General features: G+C 44.1%; 2 protein-coding genes across 10 annotated transcripts in view; one reads left to right on the top strand and one right to left on the bottom strand.

Moving 5' to 3' along the window:
* The window catches only part of Rau (RA domain-containing protein rau), a 28,598-nt gene extending 26,632 nt beyond the window's left edge, over window positions 1-1,966 (top strand). Inside the window, exons 5-6 of the mRNA XM_076385622.1 lie at window positions 102-350; window positions 658-1,966. Of these exons, the coding sequence (XP_076241737.1) occupies window positions 102-350; window positions 658-1,008 (600 nt within the window). The 3' untranslated portion in view covers window positions 1,009-1,966. The remainder of the gene's footprint in view (window positions 1-101; window positions 351-657) is intronic.
* A 5,814-nt stretch (window positions 1,967-7,780) lies between these two features.
* Ca-beta (Calcium channel protein beta subunit) overlaps window positions 7,781-27,607 on the bottom strand; it is a 68,362-nt gene continuing 48,535 nt past the window's right edge. For 2 of the 9 annotated variants that reach the window (XM_076385613.1, XM_076385616.1), the window contains 9 exons: window positions 18,508-18,624; window positions 17,384-17,503; window positions 16,287-16,497; window positions 15,282-15,379; window positions 14,134-14,270; window positions 13,899-14,064; window positions 13,460-13,829; window positions 9,377-9,651; window positions 7,781-8,621 (listed from right to left, as the gene is read on the bottom strand). In XM_076385613.1, coding sequence (XP_076241728.1) covers window positions 9,455-9,651; window positions 13,460-13,829; window positions 13,899-14,064; window positions 14,134-14,270; window positions 15,282-15,379; window positions 16,287-16,497; window positions 17,384-17,503; window positions 18,508-18,624 — 1,416 coding nt within the window. In that variant the 3' untranslated portion in view covers window positions 7,781-8,621; window positions 9,377-9,454. Of the gene's footprint in view, window positions 8,622-9,376; window positions 9,652-10,935; window positions 11,242-13,459; window positions 13,830-13,898; window positions 14,065-14,133; window positions 14,271-15,281; window positions 15,380-16,286; window positions 16,498-17,383; window positions 17,504-18,507; window positions 18,625-21,544; window positions 21,907-26,301; window positions 26,539-27,087; window positions 27,338-27,607 lie in introns of those variants that run through there. The other 7 variants (XM_076385615.1, XM_076385618.1, XM_076385619.1 and 4 more) reach the window with 6 other exon arrangements.

Genomic DNA, 27,607 nt, shown 5'->3' with positions numbered 1-27,607 from the left:
ATACTCCACTCTTAATTAAAGATAATATATTTTCTTGTTCAATACTCGCCACTGCTTAAAAGATCAAGACGAGATTATAATTATCATCTTATGATCCACAGTCGAAGTACAAGAGCCTCTTGGTCTCGGAGCAGACCACCGTAGACGAGTTGATCCAGATGCTGCTCAGTTGCTATAGCTCGAAAGAGCGCGTCGAGCAGTTCTCTCTCTACGAGGTCTGCGAAGGCGAGGAGTACCAGAGGAAATTGCATCCTGACGACTCACCCCTGAAGGTCACGCAACGATGGGCAAGCGCCGACCGCCATCTTCGCATAAGGCGCAATCCTGACTACAATCCTCACAGAAGAAAAGTAAGTCCTGCTAGAAGTTGAGAAAACTTAGAATTCTATTTTCAAATCCTATTCTGGCTATTCGTAAAAATAGCTCGATCCAGGCGTAAACAAATTATCAATACAAACATTGATAGTTAAACGAGTTAAACGATTCTTGAACACGTTCTCACGCCTCGGACAAAGGCATTCTTCGGCTTGGATGCGCTCCAAGATGGTCGAGCGTAATTACGTGGCGCATCTCGTGGCAGTGCGTCAACCACCATCAGCATTATTCATAAGAATATAATAGAAAGTCAAATTCGTTACACAATCCTCATGTTTGCAGAGCATGTGGGCGTCAGACTCGAGCATCAGCATGGCGATGGCAAGACTGAACCTCCACAGCAGCCATCAGATCCACTACAGCCCCACGATCGACAATAATAATCATCTGGCTTTGTACAAGGACTCCGCCTCGATCAACAACAACAATATTCACAAGGTTGATCAGCACCACCTATCTTTGGGCTCTTTGACTCAGCAGCCGAGGATCGTGGTGCCTCATACAACGCAACTGCCGCAATTACAAGTTCCACGAGTGCAACAGCTGCCTCAGAGCGTACCGTCGACGCCTATCACGTCGAAACACGTCACTTCATCCTCCTATGCGGACTATGAGAACTACTTGTTCATCTAAAGGTCGAGCAGACGTCGCTGCTTTGGGGAAACATGAGTGAAGCGAGTAGAAGTTGAGGAAACAGTCTATGGGGTGAAGATAAGGTAGTGTTATGCCTTGCTTTGAACAGGTTGAATAATATTTGGTGGTCGAATGGTAACGACTTCAATGCTAAGTCGTTTATCGAAGGATCTTGCGAAGTTCGAGGTCTTCAATTAAGGTTTTGGATTATTTATTGTAATAGTGATTGGAACCTGAAGGACACTAAGAAAGTTGGTCATGTAATACATAACACTGTGCTTTTTAAAGATGCGCAGAGAAGAAACCTTTGCTGTGTTCTGCGCAGTTGTGGGAACGCGGCTTAAGAGCACCGAAAAATGGGTTCGTATCCTAGCTAACCCGCGTCGATAAGACAGAACAAAGAGAATTTACGAACATAGTCAATAGCGAGAAAAATTGTACCAAAGGTAGACGTACGAAATTTTAGCTATAGAGTGTATTGAACCTTATAAATGTATAAATGTTCTGCATTAGAGAGATATTTTAAGAGTCGAGGCATAGTCAGAGGTCGATTTATTTTAATAATGTTAGTTCTAGGAGACTTGCTTGAACACCATTGCAGGAATATTTATATGAATTTTATATGCAATGAAGATACGTGTCGATAAATTGGCAATACTTTTTTTTAAGACTTTTATATATTTATAGTACACTGTAAGTGTGATTCAAAGTAATCTTCTAGAATTAGCAATGTGTATTTATACGCAGCAAGTTGCATTTACTCGAAATGTCGCGGCACGCGGCCTCTATTATTTATTTATAACAATTGTAAAGCGTTTAAGAGAGAGCCTAGAAGCTTAAGTTATTACCGAGATCTTGTATGTAAATTTCGTCGTGCAATCCGATTAAAGCGGGATTCGTGTGTATTGCTGTAAATACGATCCAACGAGTGACGTGTATTCGAGTAACTTTGGCAATTACCGAGTAGTCAATTGCGAATTTTAATCGCGAATGACTCTGTACTTTACGTATATTCACATGGTTCCTTTGAAGCACTCAAAATTGTCGATTTTTCCTATTTTTTGTTGACATTTGAAGTATACTGTATTTTTATACACTTCTCTGTAAATAGACACTCGGATGTACTTTACGTCGCCTCTTCAAATTTTGCTACGGATGAAAGTTGGATCCATTGCCAAAGAGACGGTACGATACATATGAAAGCTCTAGATTTAATGAATTCAGCAGCCAGGAGCGTGTTTATACCAATTATTTTCAACTTGTATACTGCAGTGCAAGCTTAATCATCATGTGTCGCTTCGCAACCGTACAAGAACACTGTCACTGTCAGTGACTTATCCAGCAACTGTAACGAGTACAATGAACATTGTTCTAATACAACACAGCCACGGTAGAGTGTAAATATTCTTTTGTATCGTCGTTTATAATTCACGAAAGAAAATATCGTTTCACGTGTCTGAATTTAGTGTAACTTCTTTCATTCCTCAGTTTTCACTTCTTCAAGTGGCAAATAGTCTCTTCCAAGCTCCTTCTATTATCCACTCGTTAATTAGTAATATAAAAATATGGGGACTCAAGAGAAAGATTTGTCTTCTTGTTTTTATATAAAGGGTGGTAAATACTAAAAGATGTAGAAGAAAAGTTACTCACCCGATACTGAATGAAAGCAACAACGCGGATGTCGTGTGATGATAAAAATTTTATTTACAAATGCGACAAATGTAGGAATTTCGGGTACCAGTGACGTATCGGAGAGAAACGAGCGTTACGATTGGTCGATTATCGTTCTGCTTTCTCCGTGCCCATCAACAACCACGTGTCCCTTCTTCCGTTCCAGCCTGAAGATCTCGACGACACGTCGTTCTCTCTCCGTGAGATCACTGATAGAGGAGAGAATCACTGAGATGTAACAATAATAAACTTTACATTAAATACGATTAGAATCTAGCTATTTTTGTAAGGGCTATGCGGAGTGTTACAGTAATAGAAATATTCATTTTCCAAGGAGAAAGGGTTCGTCTTGCGGGATACTTTTCTGGGAATGGGGATGGGTGGTGTCGAGGGAAATGGGAAAAGGGGATAGGGAGATATACTTTTTCTCATTTTAAGTTTCAAGGGATAACATCACAGCATTGACATATCAACATCGAAACGATCATAGCATCGCGCCCTTCGAGAGTCGTCGAACGACCAAACAAAACTGATCCAATAAAATCCTTGTGCCTCCTCGATACATCTCTGGATCTATAATCGATCGTCAAAAGACCGACAATGTCGTCGGGGAACTCTCAGGGGGCGCGCTGCCACGGTCGTAGCACTTTTCATTTTTGCTATAGAACAATTTACAACATCTCGTTAATTAATCGCCTCAATTCCATCTCCGAATAACCGCAGCTCGCACACACTGAACCGCAAATTCGCATTAAATCGCATCCTCTTGCTCTCCTTTACTTCCTTTCCTCTCTCACTCTCTCGTTCTCACAGTTTCGTTCATTCACACTGGTTTCTTCTTCCCCTCTCACCCGTTGCACTCGTTACAATTAGATAAATCGTTAATTCGAGTAATAGCGATGCGATACAGCTTTTCCCTTGTTCTCTTCACTGGTACTCTCTTCATCTTTCTCTCGCTCGTTCATTCGATTCGCACAGACTCTGTTTGTCCTCCTCAGTGCAACAACAATGAAATAAAATTCGCTTGAGAAAAACGAATAGATCGTTCACCCCTCGATCGCGGCTGAGCCTCGATCCTCGACGTGTCTCGTCTTCTAGCCTCCCCAATTTCTATCCATCTGTCTTCGTCGAAGGAGGCCAATCGCGCGAGGGAATACTATAGGCAATGTACACAGGGAAAAACCTTTGATCCAACGAACCAGCCGCAAAAGAAAATCGCCGAGAACGCGGCGCGTGCTCGCGTTTTCCAAACTTCCACGCGGGTTAAAACACGCGTGACACTCGAAGCACGTAAATCGAACACGATTACTTCTTCTGGCAGGTGATGGAACTCGATTTGAATCGACGATCGTATCTTTGGGACGGCGTGTCGCACGACTTGCTAATCGCTACAGCTAAAGGAAATTTTCCCTATTTTTCTCTAGAATTATTTTAGCCATAGTATTCTGAATATTCATACGTAGCTTCTTGACAGAAAATTTAGGGACTGATTAATCTTATAATTAGTTACATATTCGCTACTACTGTGCATATTAAAATTCACTTGACACTATTTAAACTACACTGTGAATTGCTCTTACCGTTAATTAGATGCAAAAGAAGAAATAAAAAGATTTTGTCATCAGATTTTTAAATCAATGCACTCTGTACCCAGTGCAGAGATACCATGCAATTAGAAAACGCGAGAAACCAATGTGATCTGTCGATTATCGAAGAGGAACACTCACGATCGTCGAGTCAAATCGAAAGTGGCGCCCCATCGTCGCTTCTCGTCCTCGCTATACACAGATATACTTTCGAAACCACATTATACCGCGGCCAACAATATTATTGCGAAAGTCTTAAGGCTCGATACAAGGACAGGCATTTCGCGATATTTCTAAGCATACCGAGATCGTCTGCATCGACGAGGGACATTCTTCGAGCGACCAATGGACTTTTGGAACAGTCCCCTTCGGGTAAACGATCCTCCCTCCTCGATGCCCCGTTCTCGTTTTGGACCTTCCAACCATAATTAGGGTTGCGCACAAAGGGGGTGTGAGGAGCGCCAATCGATCGCACGAAATCGTTTGCCGCGACGCCTTAAGCAGCTAATCAACAACGTTCCACGTGCACACGGTGCATGCCAACGGATCAACCTTTCCCACATAATTAATTAAGAACCAACTCGCGCCCTATACAACTGATAAACCTTCAAAGGTTCGCTTCTCGTTTCCCTCTCGCCTCCCTTCCTCTTCTGCTTCTTCTTCTTCTTCTAGCTTAACGTCAGTACACGTAGTATTCGCGTTTTAGTCTTCAGAAAATTCGTTTGTGTTCCCGATTGGACTTTCAGCGTTACACCTCGCCCTTAGCGAACGCATTCCCGTGTCATTGCGTATCCACTGACACCATGTTCAATTCTTATTTTTTTTTTTTGTCGTTTTAATTATTTTCGACTCTTCGATTCTCGAGTGATTTAAAATTCTATAAGTTTTATTTTTTTCTTTTTAGCTTTACGAAGACACTACGGAGATTTACGTAATCCGAATCGATATCGATTTAAGCTACGACTTTCTCTGTCTCTCTTTTTTATTTTAAGAATGTTATTTTTTTTAAACTGAGCGCGCTATTGGACGTTTACAGATTCGAAACAGCTATTCGATAATACCGAAAGAAAGAACGGACCGGAAGCCGCTAAGGTCTAAAATCAAAGTGTCGTGCATGCCGACGTAGTTCCATTTATCAGATTCGAGTAGCTACGAGATCGTTCTCTACGTTATATCGAAGTTGCGCAAATTCGTGTGGGAATTCGTGTGTTCTGTATCTGTGTCGGTGTAACACACCCTCTGTATACTCCTGTTCCAGGTCTGCGTGACGTAGGTGTCTCTATCGTTTACAAAATATCGTAAAAAATTTCCCCGTACCTTCCACAACTAAGATCTCCTCTATCGATCGTTTTAGTTACGTCAGATCTGTCTAGAAAAAGTGTAACAGCTATAAGATTAAAACCGTTTGGCTTAAGCCTTCTCACAGCATTCCTCGAGAAGAAACCTTAAAATAATCGTGCAACTTCCTTTTCATATCGTTTCCTTTACAGGAATATCTTCATTCCGACAAGAAGAATCAAAGTTCGAAAGAAATCGGACCGGTCCAAACGCATTCGTTTTCAATCAGACTCGAGAATACCCGTGAGCGCGATAAATGAACGCGAAACTTTCATTGTCCGATAATCTGGTAGAAGATTAAACTTGTTTCATGAATCCACGGACGTGATAATTTACTGTACAATAAGTAATGGTAAATAATTTTATTTAGATATCAATTTTTTGATCATTTCTATGCCATATTGGGGAAGCAATATTTTTGTTCATAAATTCTTTTTAATAGGAGTCTCTCGATGAACAAAAATTATACGCAAATTGATATAACTTTCCCCATAATTTATTGTACCATAAATATCTTCGTCTGTGTCCATTTTATACAGAAGTGGAAGCGTGAGTATCTCCAAGACTTAGACTTCGTGTTTGAGAATATATTTCACCTAGTATTTACAAACGTTGGCTGCGAAAGGATTTTACAGTCAGCTGTCTCCGAGCACTCCTGTGCCCAGAAACAATCACTTCTCGCGAAACTCGATCGTCTGAAAAATCACGATCGAAGATCGTGTTACGATCGCTCCTCCATCTACATCTTTACCCCTTTATACAAAAGTCTCCTAAAGATACAAGTGCGACGTTCGACAAGCGAAATAAGAGGTGGCACGCCGCGCCAATAAAAATTCATTTAAAACAGAATCGTGCCAAGTGTCGAGGTGCATCCAGGGCCCATCGTCGCACGAACGCCTAGCTAATCTTCAAAGCGTCAAATAATTTCATTCTAAAACGTTTTATAGAGATTTAAGACACTTTAATTGGCTGACTAAACTTTGAAGCGCTAATAGAATTGATTTAAGAGCGTTTGCACGAAGAGTCAAAACGAGTCTACCTAATTAGCAACTGGCAAACAAATAACACGAGTTTAAAGTGAATCCAATCACCCTCAAATGTGGATCACTGGCTAGAACGCGCTCCCTTCTAAGAATCGCGAAAACATAAATAATAAATGGGACAGCGTTAAAGGGAGGAAGCGATAAAAGTAATCTAGTAGGATCCACGCCAGAAATTCGAGGAAAAATTGAAAATTCTCGTACTAAAATCAATCGACAAATATCGTCGACGATACGAGGATAAACGACTTCGAAAGTGCTAAGAAATTTCGTCTAATATTTTATAGCAACATCACTGTTCGATAAGAAAGCATATCGCTGGAACGTAATCGCGAAAAAAGAAAAGTTTCAGTCGTATTATTATACATATATATCTAACCACGCATAAACCCCTAAATCTTCACCAAGATCCACTTTCTACGCCTTCTTCCTTTCATCATTAACCAATGCTGCTTTGTGCAGTAAGATACAATTGGAAGCAGACGAGTTTTCAATTTTTCTACAATACAATAATTAATTTCTCTGCTCGAAACTAGTTAATGGATTACCCAAAAAATGATACCATTCCTTAGATTACGTATTCTGACCTGAAAAAGTAGGTCCAAACTCAACTGCTCCCAATGGTAATCCATTTGGTGAAGAACGGCGTGCCGGAGGATAATTCATTGATTCGTTCTACTTAAGAAACAACCTCGATGCGTGCGTTCCTAAAAATCAATGTACACGAGCGATCAAAATTCAACAATTCTCTGTGTATTGTGTGTACTATCTGCTTGTGTATATGTGTGTATATATCTGATTATTTGTTCGACAAATATTTGTTTCATTAGTCACAGCAGACTGGTGGCGCAACGCGGTGCATCCACGTTAATCCACGCAATGTGTCGAATAAAGTAAAAGGATGTCTGTCAAAGATTTAGTCGAATCAAAGTGTGATCCTCGGCGCAGCTGAGCTGCATCCACGACAATCGAAACGGAAAGTAGTCGTTTCAAAGACTTCTTACAATATTTACACGGTACTTATTGATTCATCGTCTATGGTAGTATCTTTTTTGTTCGTTTTTCCATTTTGTCGTCGTTACCTTGTTCTGGAATTATTTCTGTCGAGTGATAGAGGTGGAAGTGTCACTGCGTACGTACGTATACAATATATATTATATTATATTATATCATATCATGTATGTATACTATATACACAAAGTGTTTTAGATGTGTCTCTCTCTGTGTGTTTGCGTGTTCATGTGTCCGTATAAGTGTATCAGTTTCCTCAAATAGACTCTAATAAAATGTATAAACATATCAGCCTAGCGCGGCGATCGACAACGCGCTTCGATAATAATCGATAAAGTTTCAAGTGTTTGTCTGATCCCAACCCATTGCCACGCACGTTTTCTTCTTTTCTTTTTTTTACGATCGTTTAGAGTGAATAAAAGTCATGATGCTTCTCCCTTTTGGAGTGCCGTGACTTCTCTACGAAATTTCCCTAGAAAATCATGCGATCGGTTACTAAAGTATCGACTAGAGTGACTCTAGATCGAAGCAAACTAATCGCTGGTTCTCTCGGCCGAATTGAAACAATTCTACGCGAGTTTTAGTCGAAGTAATTTTTAAACTCTCTCGATTCTTCATTTGATGATCGTCTACCTAATAAATCCGAGAAAAAATCTTGGCTCTCGTAGACAGATGCCGATTCTCTCGTTGTACGCATCTCGTGGGGGTGGGTATTGGGGCCCGGGAGGATTCAGCGCAAAAATTAAGGCCCCAGGGCTCTTTTTCTTTCTCAATCTCTCTCTCTTTCTCTCACTTTCTCTCTTTCTCCATATCTCTCACGAAAGTGTGTTTCTTTTGTTTCGTTCACGTGATCTACTCGTGTTCTACTCGTCTCGTTCAGCTGGTTCCGCGAATGGGGGTTTATCCTGTGCGTACCGCATTCACATAGGACATTCAACGATCAACCCTCCAATCATATGCGGAATTCCTGTTGGAGAAAAATTCTCATGAATTTGGTGAGCGTCCACTCCGTTCGATTACAACAAACTCCACACAACTATACTCTGTAAATGAATCGTACGGAAAAGCCATATGTACAGAACAACAAGACGATGACACTACATGACTATCGTGTACTCAAAACTGATCGAAACCATACGAAATAAAATGGAATCTACGAATCTCTCTGTACGACAGATCTCATTACGTTGGAAAAAATGACGCTAGTCGTGAAATGAAACAACTATCTAGCTAGTCTTACTCGTTCCCCAAGCTCGTATACGTAAACGAAATACATCCATGAAAAAACATTTCAATTGTATCGCAGATAGCGTGCACGCCAACAAATATAAAAAACAAGCTACCGATTTGCCAATCCAGCAGCGACAAGACTCTGTTCCCCTTTCCCACAGACATCTCAAGTTCCCAAACTGTTCCCAAAAATATCCTAAAAATCCCAAAAGATAGCGTGCACGCTTCGACGACGAAAAATCGCTGGCTGAAAATGCAGCACGGTCCGTTGGAACGGTTGTCCAACGGTGAAAGAAATAAAATAGCGTGAAACTGTTTGGTAGCATACACGCTAGCACGGTGTCTAGCGTGACAACTCGCTGAGGGGGGTAGCGTGATCTGCAATTGAACCATCTTACGCGGCTAGCGACAGGAAAGAAACCCCACTAACAGACCAGAGCGACAACTCGCTAAAGGTAGCGTAAGCACGTTCTCGTACGTTCAGTAGCGTACCAGGAGGCGACCCCACTAAAGAGCAGTGGTGCGAAGGTGGGGACAGCGCTGTAGCGACAGGCCCCGGGGCCCCAGCTCCTAAATGGCGTCCAATGCGCGCGGGTCTTGCTGCTGGCGACGCCTCGATGCGCTGCCGTAATCGACGCCACCAACGTACGATTCCTTCTCGGTGCCGTAGTCGTGTTCACCCCGATCGCCCCGGTCACGATCCATCCTCTCCAGCGTCGATCTTCTCGTTCCTTCGCTCACGTGTCCGCCGCTATACGAGCCCGTTCCTGGATATTAGCAATACGTGCTTAGGGTACCAAAAAACAGAGCTGAGATTCATCAGCCTGAACTTCTGTAACGCTGCCATGAGTAGGTACTCTTAGTGGCATGGCTTGGGTTACGGAAATTAGGCTTGGACTGAGTTTTGTAAAATTCGAAAAGATAGATGGATACTTTGGAGATGGTTTTAGAGATGTTAAAAGGGGATAGATAGTGATGTCCCTTAGATATAGTTATCTTAGGAGAAAAAAATCTCTTCTAAACTTAGATTATAGTCTCTTAACACCAATCTCTTAGTTACCAATTGTGGGAAATAAAAGTAAAATGGAACAGAATTGAATATTAACTTCAACTTTATATTTGAGTTCTAGAACCTCCTTTCGAATTTTACTCTCTCAAGCTCGACGAGAGGTCTTCCAATCCACTCTTCTTGTATCTCACATAGTACTCACAAGCTCAAAATAAAATTCCGCTTCGTCGAGCTTGCGACTCATGACATATTTAACGGCATCACTCACAGAAAAAGTGTATTACAAGAGAGACTGTTACTCAGATTACAGTTAATTGTCACTGGCTAGACAGTAAAGGATCAAATTAACCCACCTACGGTGTCACATCTAGGAAACACTGGAAAGCACCTCACACTAGTCACAGTGCATGCAAGCTAGCTACGCAAAAAGAAAAAAAGAAAAGAAAGAGAAAAGTTCGCAGAGACTCCAACATTGGAGAGCCACCCTTGCTCAGGGGCGTAAAAATCGAGAAGTAGAAGAGTTCAGACTCGACGCGAGCCCTCCTCCGTGGAATTCTTCACGAAGCCGAAAAAAATGTCGCGGAGTGAGGTAATGGGGCACAAAAGCAGACCATGATTCCCCATAAAAAGGAAGATCCATAAAGAAGATCCTGTTCAAACGATAGGATCCATAGAACTCGATCCAAAACTTCTGTCCTCTCGACTCACGCGGCCACGATTCGTTAATCTCTAACACGTTAAAGCTACTCTATCAACCTATTCTATGTGAGAGGGCTGGTGAAGGGCTAGCGAGACAGTGAAGAAAAAAAAGTAGGTGAACCGAAGAGATTAGGGCTAATGAGAAATGAGATTTGACAAACAGAAAATCCTTGGATGATTGATGTCGAATGAAGAAATAAAAAAATCGTAAAGAAAGGTGAGGAGGTTTTAGGTGTCGATGGGCGAGAAAGGGGTAGTCAGAAACATAAATCCCTCTGGCTGGGCAAGAGAAACAGGTAGGTCCCGTTCACCGGGCCCATGCACCAAACCCGTCTGTACTTACTACGCGGCCCCTTTAAGTAGGTTTCCCTATTTACAGTCTCTAATTCTCTGAAATCGTATCCCCGTGAACGATAGGTTCCGGGGAGGACGAGCCCACAATTCGTCTACCGCCGGTCTACGCCGTAAAATCTCTCATCCAGGATGAGGAGGAAGTGGAGGAAGGGGTCGGTCGCTGTTAGGGCCGACGCGCCATCGTCGTGCGCGAGTATTGCTTAACTCGACTCTTTGGGCATGCCCTCGTCACCCCGGCCAAAGGTGAATTGGCCTTGTTTTCGGATCACTCCCGTGGCAGCCACCGCCTCCACGGCTTTTGAACACGTGAACAAAGAGAACATCGGAGTCAGAGCTGATTACCAATCGTACTTGGACCTGGCAGGTGTCAGTTTGTTTCCCCGGTTCGTCCCATTCCGTGGGACTCTTCGATACTCGCGTGGATGGGCAGGATACGAGCGAGAAGAGAGACAGAAAAGAGGAATAGGTTCTCAAAAGGGAATCTCAATGCATTCCATGGATGGGTGTCTTGTGTCTTTCACGTGCGCAGTAGCTGTGGAGTTAGTCTGGCGTAGCACGGGTACACGGGTGGATTTTGCGAGCTTCATTCTCAACTGGTGGCTTCTCCAGATTTTTCTATTTTCGGTTCGATCAAAATTCTACAAAAAAATACTTCACCCATCCAGTTGAGAATTAAAGCATTTAGAATGAACGATCCTCTTTCACACATTATTAGATTCCACCAAGAAACTGCCCTCTACAATGGTGATGAAAGATCGAATGCATGCTCTGTGTATTGACTCTCAGTGAATAAATCCTGTCAGTGGTCAGACAAATCCACTCGTGTAGCAGACAGCGTACGTGCACGAGGTAAGTTGCAGATGATACGTAACAGACGATCATAGAGAGATAGGGTGAACATGGGGCGAAAGTGTGTAGAGACAGAGAGGTAGTTTCTTTCTGGAGAGAAAAAAAATGAACAAAGAAAACAAGATGAAAGATGATTGAAACTAACGAGAAGGAGCGCGCCATTGTCTCGCTGTGGTTGATACACGTTTCCCGATCCGTACATCGTTGCTGAAAAGAAAGTCAATGTAAAGCTGTCGTGCTTTTTTGCCAATTTTCGTCAAGTACTTGGCCTTTATGATTTTTTTCTCGATGATGCGTCGAAGACTGCTAGTTTCGATTAGCTCAAGCAAAGACTTAAGAAATGGAAAATCAGAAGGATTGGTCATTGAACGAAGACAAAATTTCATTTTATATAACTTACATGTGGATATTCGTGTTTTTCCTGGTCACCATTGTCATCGACTAATTTTCCATTAATAATAGTGTTAGTAATCCAAAAATAAAGATTCCTATTCATAGATTAGACAATTTATGTGGACAGAAATGAATCATGAGATGTTAAATAGTTACAGTAATCAAAACAACCTAAAAAGCTTCTTGGCATCACAGTGAGACATCTGTTGAAATGTTAAAGCAAGTGTGTTGGACAACTTGCAACTTAATTAAATTAACACTTCCTCAGTTAATTCAGGAAATCATGTCTTCGTTCATCCAATTACCCTCGTACATTCTCCAGATACTTCAAAGTCACAGTAATGTGAAAAAACGTGTAAAATCGTGTCCCAATAATTGACAGGCTAATTGCACAGTCACTAGCAGTCTTTCAGACAAGAGTACTTCTACCGTCTACCACGAATCCATGCAACGACTACGTGCAACTAATGATACAAGGTATTACAGACGTGTTTCATTACTAGCTTCGAATGTCGCCAGTGTAAGCTCGGTAAATGTCTGAATGGTAGCTCAGCGTGTATGTGTTTCGTTCGAAAGGCTATCTTTCGCGCGGTTTGGCTTTCTTTCGCGTGCTTCATCGAGCGAGTAACGGAAACACAGGCTGCGCGACTGGTGAGCTCAGAAAGGAGGCGTGTGTTGTAGAATGTTTCGCTCGAGGAAAAAGGTTGGGTTACCTCTTGGCTCGTGGCCGTAGTAACTCTCGTGATGGGCACCTGAGGGGGCAAGAAGAAAGTGTCGAGTGTTAGTTGACGGAATTGGGGCTCGTTAGAATTTCAAGTGGGCTAGAAACCTCGACCTCAGCCGACTGGAAGAGGATAATATCAGGTCTTCGAGGAAGGACTGATAATTATGGATAGGAATAATATCGCGTCGCGGTATGCGCGTCGGTGATTACCAAAGTTTAAGCACTGCCGAATGTCGTGTTGGTTCCCTGTCGTCTGACTCATCAGTATCTAATGTCTACTCTACGTGTCCAATTACTAACCAGTTATGCTTAATCTCGGACTCTACAGTCTTTCCAAATACAAATACTCTACCACCCATGAAAAGGAAAATTTCAGAACCTGACCACGGTGGGAGTTTGGTGAACAGTGTACTTGTTCCATCAGCGACTCCATTCTCCACGTTAATGAAAGCCACGTAGAATATTTGTACTTCGAAACATTCAGCTACGAAAAAATGTATTGATCGGTACGAAAATGTCCATGACCATGTCAAAGTTGATGGAATACCTGATGTGACGCGCGGCGTCAGCGCGTCCACGGGCGCATCAGACGCAGGAAGTGGTCGAGGCACGGACGGGATCACTGGAGGATGCGTGGCCTTCCAGTAAGCTTCCAGGTACTCGGCTACGTGCTCGCAAGCCTCCTCCAGCTGGTTCTCGTCCAGGATCACGTCGAACATCTCGGACGGACACTGCGCCAGCTTCTCCGCGGCCACCATTTGTACGTTCAGGTGTCTGATCTGAGACTTCCCCCGCGACTTGATCAACCTTTGGAGCACTTTCGGTGACGAGATCTTTAGGTAGACGATCGTAGGCGCTAGGCTGGTCTTCGCCAGTTGCGATGGATGATTTATGGTGTCACAGTCCAGGACCACCAACTGAGAAAATTTATATGAACTGATGTGTGTGCTTGTTAGTGTTTTAGGTATTGGTGGTTAGCTGGGTACCTGAAGGGTCCTGGCAAGCTCAAAAATCCTCTCGATCTCCGCCTGAACCTCCGCCAAACAAGTGCTCCTGCTAGTCGATCGTTCCATGATAGCCCTTTTCGTTGGATTGTTCAACAATGATCTTTTCGCTAGTGAAATGTCTGCTGTTACCCTTGTGATAATTATTCTGAAAGCCCAGAGAATTGATCAAAATTGCTGCCTGTATAAAAAACCTTCAGAGTTAAGTTGCACTAACCTGCCCGCGAAACGATGCTTTAAGAAATTGAACAACGCCTTCTGCATCATATCCGTGACCTGGTAACCCTTCAGCGATGGACCCACTAGGACGACAGGCCTCATGGAAGGTACAACGTCATACGGCGTGGTTGTTTCCTGAAAACAAGAGAGGAATCAGTGCGACTAATCAAGAGGATGCTTGCATGCCAGGATCAGCCCCAGGATAGTCTCACTTACGTAGGACTTCGTGAGCACGGAATGCAACATTGAAAACATTGAAAACAGTTAATGGCCACGTTGACTCGAGACATGCGACCTACCCTCCTGCACGGCCAAAGGACCTTCGCGAACGTATATTCTCTCTTCGGCATCCAAAGAGGCACTTTGGCCAAGCAGTGTGTTCGTTAACTACGATCGACCTATGCTATCAACGACCTCCTACGGACTAATCTGTTCGGCTAGAAGCTATGCTCTACGATTGGTGAACTATCTTCGCGACCACATCCCCGGAAGACATACTCGTTCGCGAGTATCGTATCGCGAGAGCCACGAGAATGGTCCACCAGAAAACACACAGTCTCCGTCTAGTTATCGATCGATGCTAGAATTCGCTACTCACATCGACACATCGATACAGAGCGGAGAAAAATGTTGTTTAGTTTGCAGGTTCATTGAGCAGTCGGTTCACTCCGGTAGAAGAGGCAGTCCTCTCCTCGCCTCGACAATCGTTGAAACATCCATGAAATTATTACGTAAACTCTCCGCGGAGAGTTACAAGGTCCGAGTGCCCGATGTACTTTTTCAACAAATACACGATGCACAGAGGTGTTACAGTTGGTCACACATACAGCCACATACTCACAGAAATAAATCTGCTAGTCCTCGCGTGGCCCACCGATATTTTCTAGCACCGACGGATAAATTTAGACTATGAAGCCTCGTCCACGTCACAGACTTTATCGTGCTCGCGGAATCTTTGCCAGAACCGTGAAAAATGTACAATCTCCTCTCAGAATCGTAGGAAGATCTCACGTGGTCCAAACGACCCGAGGAACGCGGACGAGGCTTCGTACTTTCCAGCGCTACGATAGATCCAAGTGGAGCCAGGCACGTCAGACACAGACGGGCGAATAGTCACAGACACTGCGATTCGTCGAGATCGTTTACCGGCTTCTTGAAGAAGTTCTTCCGTTTCTCCTTGGCTGGCGGTGTGGTCAGTGTCGCCTTGCCGCCGCGCACGTTCCCGACGCTGTCGCTGTCGTCACCTGTCGAGGAAACCCATTTTCCAATTATTTAGAGGCTCTGTTTTGGCTGGCCATCGACGGGTGTCCCTCTTTCTCTCAAGGAAACTAGTGAGAAGCTTGAAACGCTTGATGCAAGTTATAAGAACCTAGGGCACTAGTTCGATGATGCAAATGGTCCCGAGATCACAGAAGCAACTACCAATCGTTCATTCACAGCGGTACTAAGTGTCGCGTACATGTGTACATGTGTGTGTGGGTGTCGACTAGCGTGGTAACTAGCGATGGGTGTGATCGATCGGTCGCAAATCGAGTCTGGATCCAAACTGTAAGCGAACGGGAATTGCCACTAATGTGAAGCGGGTTGTACTCGCGGCGTGGGTCATTAGGGCACTCTTGACACTAATTTCTGAATGGAAGGCTAGCGTTAGAAACGAGGCTCGACGTTTGACAGATAAGTTTTGCTGGTTACGACAGAATCACGTTTACCTGATGCCATCCAACATACCGTTTGTTTACGCGAAACAGATGACATAATAGCCTTGCTATTTGGCACCTCCAATGACTCACGCAGCGACAATCAGAGACTCCCTGTACACTAACCCACTATGCCGACCATCGCTAGCGACTTACCTAGCGAACTAAAACAGTGGGGGGCGAAGGAGGTGATGGGAAAGAAGAAGCTCGCGTGTGAAAGAAACGGAAGCTAGTGTTTTAACAGTCGGAATACTTAGGGCCAGAAGCGCGAGTGTCGCGTTTCGTTTTCTCCCGCTCTTTTCTTTTATATTTTTGCGCCGTAGAAATAATCCCCTCCAAGTCTGTCTTTCTCTGTCGGACATCGATCGGTCAAGATGAGAGTATTCCCGAACAGGTGGATATAACACCGTCGGTTTTCGGGGAGGCGGAAAGAAAGAAGGACGTGCTAGGATACCTGGTGTAGGTGGTGTGGAACCACGTGAGGGCATACCACTCTCGCCAAGGTTCCCTGAAGACCCTCCACGCGCCGAATAGAGACCCTTTGTGCCACGCGCAGCGCTCGTCTGCTGCCTCAGGGCCTCCAACTTCACCGGGGATGGGATGAAGCCAACGTCCGCGTTCTCTTTCACGAGCCTACCTATCCACCAGTTGTTGTCGTACTTCTCCTAAGGGGCCCATGTAATGATTACTTCAGATTTCCTCGGACCTCTTAGCTTGGGAGTTCTACTTGCGCGCTAGAAGCTTCGAGCTTTTGCAGAGGCTTTACCACCAGACACTGGGACAAGTTCTAACCCTTTGTAGTTGTGTATTGTGGTACTAGGTAATTTTGTGAAGGTTGGGATAAAGGTCCTAATGACTACTTTTATTGGGAATTAATTGTATTTCCTAGAGGGGATGTAGCAGGGTTGTTAAATTGATGGGGGTGCTAGAATGAACATGGTACTAATGATAAGGTACACTGTGATTGAGAAAAATAGTTCGTAATTTAAGAGCTAATTAGAAGTGATATGTTGACTACAATGAGCTATTAACTAATGTCACTTTTGTACGAAATTCTATACTAAATGCTGTATGAAGCCCTGAGACTCCCTTTGTCAATCGGTCCTAGTATTCAATGGCTTAAAGTACGATCACCCTATGTCCCTTCTAGGAAATATACACGTGACTACAAAGGGATAACCCCGTGTCATCGACATCCGCCTGAGGTACACAGCAATTAGATCCTCCCACTTATACAGAGCGATTCAGAATTCTAGGTCAATCGACCACAAAGTGGCAACACTTAATATTCTTAAAATCTCATAAGTGACAAATAAAAGGGAACGAAAAATGTCTAATAAATAACGAAATTCTTGTCCACCCCCTAACGTCTCCTATCTGATTGACCTATAATCCTGAATCGTGATTCATAAACCACAAGTAATTACCATAAATACTGCATAGTTTTATGTTCAATTAAATAATCTAATTATGTGAAGCAGTATAAGTGGTTGCCACTGCATCTAAAGTAATTAACATGGCCTAAAACGTGTCAATGTCTCGTCGATTTACCTTGATGTGCAGAAAGTCGCGGACCTCGAAGCTGACTGCCGAGCCATGAACCGGCGAATCGTCGTCGACGGAGCCGTCATAGCTCACATTGGTCCGCACTGCAAACGCTACCGGTTTCGTCTGGATAATTTGCAAAAGCACTCCATTAGCATCGTATGCACGGTAAAAAGATCGTTTATCGACTTTTCCCTATTGGGTCATCGAGTAATCCCTTAAAACGCAATCTGCGCAGCTATATCTTAGGCGTAAGGGGAGAACCGATGAGATTACGGATGATCGGTGCATCGTGAACGATGTCCGCGTGACAGGTTGCCGCGTCGATAAAGAATAAAAGCGTGGTGCATCGATAAAATGCTCCTCCTATTTATTACGATGCCCCACGCCCCGAAGGTCGCTCGTTAATCAATATTCATTTATTGTTCAGCGTATACTGCCTTCGATGCCGATTTTTCATTATTCAGACGCAATCTTGTGGTATCGTTTAATGGCACATACGTGTAAACGCAAACCTTTCCTCTTTTATCGTCGAACGATTTTTCTAATAAAATTTGTTTGTTGAAATAAAGTTATAGTAGCGTGGCTGGAAGCAACTACTAATAATTTATGAACAGTAGTATTTAAGGTGCCCCAATTTTCAAAATTTATGTGTATCGATCTTAAGTAAACCCGCCCTTCAAACCAGAATACCTCTAAAAGAAAAGCCCTGGCGAATACGCAGTAATGGAAGCGAATAGAAAGATGGCAGCGTCGAAATCGTTCGTCGACAATTACGCGTTGAATGACTCGAACGTATTATAGCGACGTTAGGGCGCTGGTATAATCAAGGGCAATAATATCACGCTCGTGAGGCGTACAATACGTCCCCGTCTATCGTTGAAACAAAGCGTGGCGAGATGTCTAATTGGTTTCGCCAGTCTCCTTGTGTGCGCGAAATCTCATTAGTCTAGCGCGCGTATTCATTGACATGCTTTTCATCGGTGGCTCGCAAAGACTCGCGCTTGTAATGACGCTGTTCAGAAGTTTTCGGATCGATAGGAACGATTTACGAAAGACTGGCGGAAAAACAGCGCACGACGGCAGTGGAGGAGAGGAAAAGTGGAACATGCGAAAGATCAATGACTTACCCTGGCTTTTTCAAGTTGATCGAGGGCCTGCCTCTCCTTCTCACGACGCAAGCTCTCTTTCTCCTCGTCCAGCGAGAAATCCGAGCTTGGCTGCGAGAAGTTCGAGTCCGCCGAGCCCTGGAACATAAAACAATGAAGCTTGAATCGCACCCTGGTAGACGTTTTTTTTAGTGTTCGACGATGTGGATGTCTTCATTAACCAGTATTCAGAGAATTCAAGGAAGATAAAATACGCTGCGAATTTCATTGTATACTCCGATATGAAAGATTTTATTATCATTTTTACTGTTTATATAACTCACCCTTCAGATTTAGGCAAAGAATATGTAAAATTCAGAATAAAACATACAGTCTTAAACAATAAATTGCTTAGGTACATTTTAAGAGAAAAAGAAATAGGTCATTCAGAAATCATTTTTTATCTTGATCTACTACTTCAGATAAGACAGACGACAATTCTAAGGTCAAAATTTATGTTCTGACCTTATGAAATACCATCTTACAAGACGTACATCAATATCTGAGAAGGACAAGTTGAATGTCTCCCTCGAGAGTCATAATCAGTAGAATGAGACCGTTCCTGGTCAGACATACTCTATTCTATCATTACTTGCTTTCAACGCCTAGGAATAAACGGAAGCGATCTCTCCCAGGTGGCATAATTAATCTGACATTAGCACAATTTTTCAACACCTCCTAATATTGCAACACCAATTAAGTGGTTGAAGTATAACGAGTAATATAATAGGTCACTAACTAACATTAATCTCTTCTAGAATAGTATGCTTAAAATAACATGTATATGCCACACAATTTCTTTCTCTATAATTCCAAGAGAAATAATCGAACGATTGAACAAACTGTATTGTCAATTGGACACTGCTTGTGTCGAGAATTATCCGCGACAATGTGAAGATTCTATATGTACAGTTGTACGACGCAGTTTACTGCGTCACACTAAGATGTTTGGCCAAATATTTCAGAAACCCCCTATGTCGGATCATATTGGCAACAATGTAACTACGAAACCGTTCCTGGCTCTCAATTAATTCTCCCTTCGAATTAATCAAGTCTACCATGACCATCGAAGACACCTTATCGACGCTGGGCGTAAACAAGAAACGAACGGAGGGTAAAACGTAATTCGTAGACAGTCCCATCGATCCTGCCCGACGACATCGACGTATTGATCCATCCTTCGACGCTCCTGCCTCACGGTAATTAGATACTTAATTAAATTCGAGGGATGGACGGCGCGTATAGAGCCACTTAGGCGGTCGGTCGATTTGCATTCTGGCGTGCACAGCGTCTGACACGGTGTTCCACGATTTTGAATCTCAATTGGAGAGCCTGAAGGGTCAACAAGTCGCGCTGTGCTGCGAAAAGATTCTCCGCTGTCTCGGCACACACCCCCTCGTACAAAGGGATTTTTCCCCCTGGGAGAATGAATTCATTCAGTTGGAGGTCGTAGCCATGCCAACGGCCTTTGCTTAATCGTCTCTTTCTGCCCGTTTCTCGTGCGTGATCGTGTAAATTTGTCTATGCGTGTTGTCGCGACCTTGCCCGCCTCTCTCAAGACCCTAAGGGCGGGGACGGACTCTGAACACTCAAATGCAATTTTTTTTTAATTTTCTAATACACGCAGAAGGTTACGTATGCTTTATAAATTCTCGCAATATTTTGCAAAATACAAAGTATCTGTATTGTCAATTTTTGTGAACGCAATTTAAAAATCTGAATGTGTAGTTGTTCCAAGCAAGGGGTGACTGTAATACATAGAAAAAAAATGTCACATGGCAGACATAGCAAGCTAGGGGAATAATACAAACGCAGTATAATAAAGGCTTGATATATATAAAAAAAAATCTGCAACGAGGACGATAATAGCGGGTGCAGGCTCAATGGAGCGTATCCGGAACGCTCGATTTCACGCTCAAAACGTAAACTAGATCGATTTAGATTGCAACGCAAAGGGTTCGCGTTTCTGCAGCGATCGTACGCCTCGGTGCTTTTGTTTTACGCCAGGCTGATTATTCCTGAAACTTCTATGACGCGTTGCAACTCCGTGGGAACCCTTTTATAAATCAGAGAAAAGAAGAAGACGCCTCGTAGGCGAACTTCCCTCGCTCCTAATTCACGTGATTGCCCTTTGGAAAAAATAACCATCCTACGAGCGTCATTCCCTAGGGACGCAATCTTCAGAGACGTTACGTTTAAAAAAAAACATGTAAAGTGATGAAACGATTTCTCTTAAAGCCTTGTACAATCAGAGGTTCTAGGAATCTATTGAATGCCAACTTACTCGTTTTTTACTAGATTCAATTACAAACAGTTTATCTAGAATATACTACAATAATATTTACTTAGGGTTCCGGATTTGTAGGAAAAAACCACTATTCCCTGTGGTTGGGGAAGACAGAAACTTGAATTGCGAATTGACCCAGTTAACCGAGTAGGTTGACTAAACTAGAGATCGGCTGACCCTTCTCATTTTTTGTGCTTATGTACACTGAAGCATTCCCCGTTGATGGAACTATGTTTCCACGCCTCTATCGTTACCTTGAATCGGCCTATGGGTCGTCTTTCGTCAGTATTGACCGAAAAACTAACAAAGGGGAGCGAAAGGGTTGTGAATGTGGTTAAATTGATGTGTGACCCCTATACCGTCATATATAAATATAGCTGGTTAATTATTACATAAAAATAACAAACATAACCCGCAGAGGATAAATCTTCCCCTCATGTACCTATTAACATACGCTCTCATTCTAATAAAAGAAGGTGCAATTTCTCATGTCCATAAGTAGATACCATATGATAGCCAATAGTTTCATCAATTTTCAAATTTTCAAATTTTCAAATATTCAAATTTTCAAATATTCAAAGTTTCAAATATTCAAATATTCAAAGTTTCAAATTTTCAAGACTTCAAATTTCACTCTAAATAGTTCTCTTTGTTAGACTAGATCGGGACATGGAAAAGTGGAACCTCTGCCAATACGTGAAAGAGGACTCCGCGAAGATCGTCAGCGTGTACCTGAGTGAATAGCTTGTTGTAGCCAGAATTGTGTTGATTATATCCGATCATCGCCGGAAGCCACCAGCAGGGCCGTCCTCCGAGTGGCTTTTACCCACTTTCACGGGGCCCTGGCTCCGTATGGCCCAGTTTCGATCGTTCGAACCGGCTCGACGTTGATCCTGCTAAGCGCTCGCTTAGCACACGCTACCGCATTGCGTCTCCCAAGCTTTTCTCCCTTCCTGCCGCTTTCGAGTCGTGTTTCTTCGCTCGAGCTCTCCTCCTTTCTCGTCGAAACACAATTTCGTGCGCCGCTACGCCATGTTGGCTGGCGCGAGGCCGTAGGGCACCCACCGCTTCCCCTCAGGCGCTCTCCTTACACTTTTTGCGCTTCCGTTTGCAAGCCATCCAAAACACCGGTCTGGATCTACTCCCGGCTTTCGAGCATCGTCGCGTCTAGGCGGCCTGGTGCTTCGACTTTCGCGACCATCGTTGGCTCCTTCGCGAGAAGAGTGCGCTTTTGATCGACGTCCTCTCTTTGCTGACCCTCGAGGACGCTGCGAGGCAAAGTCGACGCTCAGAATCTTGGGGCAGGGCTTAATGAGTCGATGAACGCAGGCTGGATTTAAAGTAACCAGAATTTTGGAAGAAGCGTAAAGTGTTTTGGAGATAGAGGATGGAGGACTCAGTTTTTTGAGGACACTATCCTTGGTCTAACTTAGAGAAGTTCTTAGGATCTTGAGAAGTTCACTAGCAACAGTCTTGATGTGGAAATCTGAAGAATGTAAGGGAAAGTTTGATGAATTTTAGGACAGAAGAAAGGACTCCAAATGGAAGATGAAGTACTCTTAAAGAATACTCTAACCACAACTTCCCTGTTCACATACTTGCTTCTGTTGAAACTCAAACTAGTACAGTCTTTACGATAGACCTGCAGAGCGCTATCATCAATAATGCCATTACTGTCAAGACCAAAGGGAAGGTATGGAAAATTCCAAACTCCTCCTACTCTTCAATTCTACCACGATAAAAGCCCCTCTCTATAAACCCGAAGGGAGAGTATAGATATTCGTAATCAATCCAACCCTCTCATGTCGATCTCTTCGCAAGGAATCGACCCGTGCAGCTTGGCAGTCTTCTATCGGTGCCAAAACCGGCGCCCATTCCACCCTTCCGCGAAATATGTTGATATAATTGCTTTTCGAGCTGAGATCTTAACGAGGAGGTCCAGTTGACGCCACTGCATCCGTTTCGTCCGCCTAACGACTGCTCGAGCGTTAATTACACCGTAGCAATTAAAGCGACGACGGTCCCATTGTCCCTGGAGCTACAAAGCTTTAGCATCTCGCAGGTGCTGATCGGTCGTAAAATCTGGTCACGTAACGTTGAAGGCAACACGAATGTTATGGTGCCTAGATTCACCTTGTCAAATCAGACTCGAAGAAAACTTTATACGCTGTTTTCTTAAGGTTCCCTAGGTCGAATAATACCTAGAAATGCCTTAGACAATATTGCTTATGTAAATCCACGTTGTGCATCCCTTGATTTCATGCCTCGTTACGCATTTAACAACCTAGAAACGGAAAATCGATGCAGAGTTTCGATTACGCGTCGGTGAAAACAGGCATTATCGAGAGATTTTAATCCACGTTGTTCCTCTCCGCTGGATCGCGCGTGGAAATCCAATTTTCACGGTGCTGAAAGCTCGAGCAGCAAATGGAACGTGAGGAATAAGAATTAGATTACGTTAGCGAAAGAGCTGGCCAGCGTCACGCGATTCCCCGATCGTTTCACAGAGCTGAACAATTAATTAGCCGACCGGCTAATTAATCTACCGGGTGAGACACTCGCGGAAGTTCGAGAAACCGAAAGCTGGCTGATAATCAGCCTCACCGAGGGAGGCGCAATCGATTCCGTTGACCTCTTTGTAACGCTGAACCTTCGAACCGGCTATTCTTTTGTAAACAGACGGGGAATAATCCAATCGCCAGAGACAGCTATCGATTCCACCTAAAAATTCAAGGCACGTCAGACCAATGAAACACAGAGAGAAAAGGCAACCCTGATATCGTTTAAAGAATATCCTCTTCGTGACCAAAGAAGCTTCCTTTTCCAGTCCTCGAACGCGACGTAATCAACTCGCGAAGCGCCTTTGAAAAGTACACAAGGGGTGGAGAGGAGAGGCAGATTCATTAGGTCGATGCAAATGCCACTCGTCGCGAGGAGGAATCCTCTGGAACGGGTTCACGGAAAGCTCGACGGGGCCACGAGAGCCGAGGACGATGGTAAGCGGGTCAACGACATCGCGGAGTCCACGTTCGCTGCTGTCGATCGACTCAGCCCGCTGCGAGGCGTTATCAAACACTTATCAAATGCCTGCCTGCGTCCATCCACTCCGGGATCGTGTGTGTACCTGCGTTCGATCTTCTCGCACGGAAGCAGATAAGGAAAACAAATATCAACAGCTTGGAACGTCGAGGCTGGCCACTGTCGCGTGTTGGCTGCCCGACTGACCCGCGGCACGCGTGTTTCCGCCACTTCACTGCCACGGATTGACAATTCCTCGGGTCGTGTTGCGGTCACGGGGCAACTTGGACGACACGCACCGAACTGTGATGGAACGACGTTTCTCCGCGTACTGACACTACGCTGCTGGTGTTCACGTTCCTGGCCGGGTTAGTTGATACATCGGCCTAAGGGTTTTCCGACTCACCCGCTCTGTGGCGCCACCGAGGAAGCCGGACGACACCCCCGTAACTATATCGATCCACCGACCACCCCCTCCCGTCCCGATCTTCGCCACCCGCTGCGACCCACACGACAACGCCAGGCCACTGCACCCTGAAGGCAACGTGTCCTATCGAGACCCACGCGCGCACGTTCCCCCGAGGCATTCTGTGTGTGGCCTATTCGTGTGGCTTCTTGGAAACGTGTGTGCGAGACGATCGTCGATCCACGGGACCACGAGGCGTCTTCTCCGCGGTCGCTGCGGTCAAAGGTTCCTCCGACAGAACTGTGTCATTCGGGTGAATCGAATGTTTGGCACGACGTGTCGCGGAGCACTGAGGGCATTCTTGGGTTCAGGGGACCCCACGGTGAATTTGGGGGTTCGTGAGTGGGGAGCAGGTAGCATACGTGTTTTCTTTTGCGGTTTAATTGAGAGGGTATCGGGAGAGTGAAGCTGGCTTTTAGTGGATTTGGGGTAAATTGAGTAGCAAGTTGATTCGAAAATTTGATTCGAAAATCATAATTTAACTTCTTGCTCATTCTACCAGTCATCCAAGAGACCACTAAGCCAGTTCATTTTAATTAAATAGGTGACACAAGAGGCAATCACGAATAAAGTTCTCGCATTGTAATCATATTGCTTGTCGGTGAAGCTCGACGTTAATGATTGATTACGGGCTCGCTCTGCCATGTAACATATTGGATATGATAAGGCTTTTCAAGTAGACTCCATGTATATTAATTCTACGAACTCTCCGAGAATGCCAGGAATCCAATTTAGCCACGAAGAATGCTCATCTCCAGCAGATTCTTCCATTAAATATAGGTCAGTTCAAGCAGCGAAACTCTAAGTACACTTTTATTTATATATGCCCTCTTTCCCTCAAATGTTTACCCTCGTTCTGTGTCTTTATTAAAAACAAATAGATGTCTTTATGCGAAATATTACACACAGGGTATCCCACGAATATAGATCACTATTCTGAATACCTATTCTTGACTTTCTTTTAGTATCCATTAAGCCAAATATATAAATGTCCCTTTTAGGCTGACCCCTTGCACTGTTGACCTTTCTCCAAGAACCAGCTTGTATAACCCGAAAGAAATAAATATTTGATCCTATGGAACAGCGATCTCGGCTTCTTTGCCACAATCAGACGAGTGCAACTCGAAGGTAAGTTTGGAGTGCATCATAGTATTGCAGTGAGACGCGCATGTGCGCTCGTATAGTGAATCGTAGCCGCAAACCGATCGAATCAAACATCCTTTCGCACACTTGTCCACTCACGTGTAAGCATCGATACATAATGTATATAAATACCTATAAAGTTTCACATTACCAACGAAGAAAACTATGTACAGTTTACAAAGTACGAGTCACAGGTTGATTTGGCAAAAGTTGGCGGCCAAGAGGACTCTCGAGCATTGAAGGACGTCTCAGCTATTTCAGTATAAATGCGATATTAGAACATCCTGTCATTTAGAGTCAATTACAAAAATAGATTGGCTGCAGCAAGCATCCGTATGAAATTGTCATTATGTTTCAATCGATTGTTTGATGATTTTGTGATAAATGAGAAACGTGGAATTAAATATATCAACTAATAGATTCTTAAAAGAATTGCTTTGTGGGGACAGAAACTGCAAATGAGAAATAATGTCCCTTATGGTCAATTTCCACAAGTTTCGAGAACATTGTAGCGCTCGCCCTGTTTCGCTATGAAATTAAATTGAATTTCCTGTTAATTACTTTTGAGTATAAGTGCCTACGTTACAAAGTTAAACTGCCAGGCATCGCATGCTATTTGTTTAAATTTATGATTTTGAATTTAGAATCTACACACGAAGAATAGTTAGTAAAAGCAATTTTTAATAAGGTCTATTGAAATGGAAAAAGTGTTATTTCACTTTCAAACAATTGACCACAAAATAAAATTAGTAAATCGACAATCGTCAACCATCCTTATGAATCACTACCAAAGACTACGTTTTCACTATATTCTCTTCCATCTCGATGGAAATTGAACTTCAACCCCGTCACCCTCATTTACCTTCCTCCTGCCAAAAGCCTTGTAGTGCGTTCGACTGATGGGCCGTCGAATGTGCGCCATTTTCTAGACACGTGTTCACAATCAGCCTCACGAAACCAACAAAACTCCGTGTCAGCCTTTCGCGAGTCAACCAACCCTTCAGGGTCCAACAATCGGTCAAATGCTCTCCGTTTGCTCAGCGTTCGTCAGCTTCGCGAGTCCATCGACTTCCGGCACGAAGCGCGTCGAGTCCTGCCTCTAAACCGCATTTATCACAGGCCAACTGTCAATTTGTCCTCACTTCGCGCACCTTGGCTTCGTTTTCGATCGCGGGGGATGCATCGAAAAAGCTGGCTCCTCCTCGGGGAAGTCTTGGTTTAAACGAACGACTGCGGGAAAGAAAAGCGACGGTTCTCAGGTGTTCGCGAGGCCAGTGATTAATGCGCTTCTTTGCGCGACGATCCTTGGATCCATGCCGAAGAGCAGCGCGATATCTTGAGCCGCTTTCGGGGATTATATCGAACGCGCAAATCTTCAGCCTTAACCTTGACTCTTGAGTCGAGCTTTATGGCTCAAAAATGGAGCAGAATTTAGACCCTTCTGGAGTTGTGGACTGGCGCCACATTGTGGGAGCAGGCTTGACAAGAGAACCGTCGCTCATGAAAGAACTGACTCAACACAGTATACTCTAAACTCATCTACAAGATTTAAAAAATGTTAATCCTCGCATCTACGACTCAGGAACATCATCAGCTCTTTCCATGCATCCCATACTCGACTCTCCAAATCACCAACCGATCGCCCTACCATATAACAATTCCAAACCCGATCCACAAACTAATTTCCCCTCAACTCGAGTCCCATCCACTTCCCATCACAGTGTGCCACGTACAGCAAGCGTGTCACATGCACGAGGCTCCGAAGAGGCTCGAACTTATTCGAAACCTGCTTCGGTCAGCGATCCGCCTCGATCGGCGATCGTTTCGAGTATCTGGCGACCGCCAGCCGCGCTCGATCCGCGTCTACGCGAACAGATCGTTGGAAACTGGTGCGAGACGAGGCTGGTACGCTCGTACGTGTGGTACTGGTGCGACGAGGAGCTTTTGGAACGCATCACGACCTCCTCCGCTATAAATAAAACGGTGGCCGCCACACCGAAAACTCTGCCAGCCAGCCGAGAGCGTCGACGGGCCTCGGATCCGTTGTAATTTTCCTCGTTCGGCGGAGAAACGAGGGAGGAAGAATGCGAGCGGACAGAGGCCGATCCGCGTGGCCCGCGGATCTGAATCATCGCCGTGGACTCGTGTCGCGATTGTCCCGAGAGGCT

The sequence above is a fragment of the Calliopsis andreniformis genome, chromosome 9, assembly GCF_051401765.1.
Source record: "Calliopsis andreniformis isolate RMS-2024a chromosome 9, iyCalAndr_principal, whole genome shotgun sequence".
Lineage (NCBI taxonomy): Eukaryota > Metazoa > Arthropoda > Insecta > Hymenoptera > Andrenidae > Calliopsis > Calliopsis andreniformis.
The sequence above is the reverse complement of the archived record's forward strand: the minus strand, read 5'-3'. Positions and strand labels throughout refer to the sequence as shown.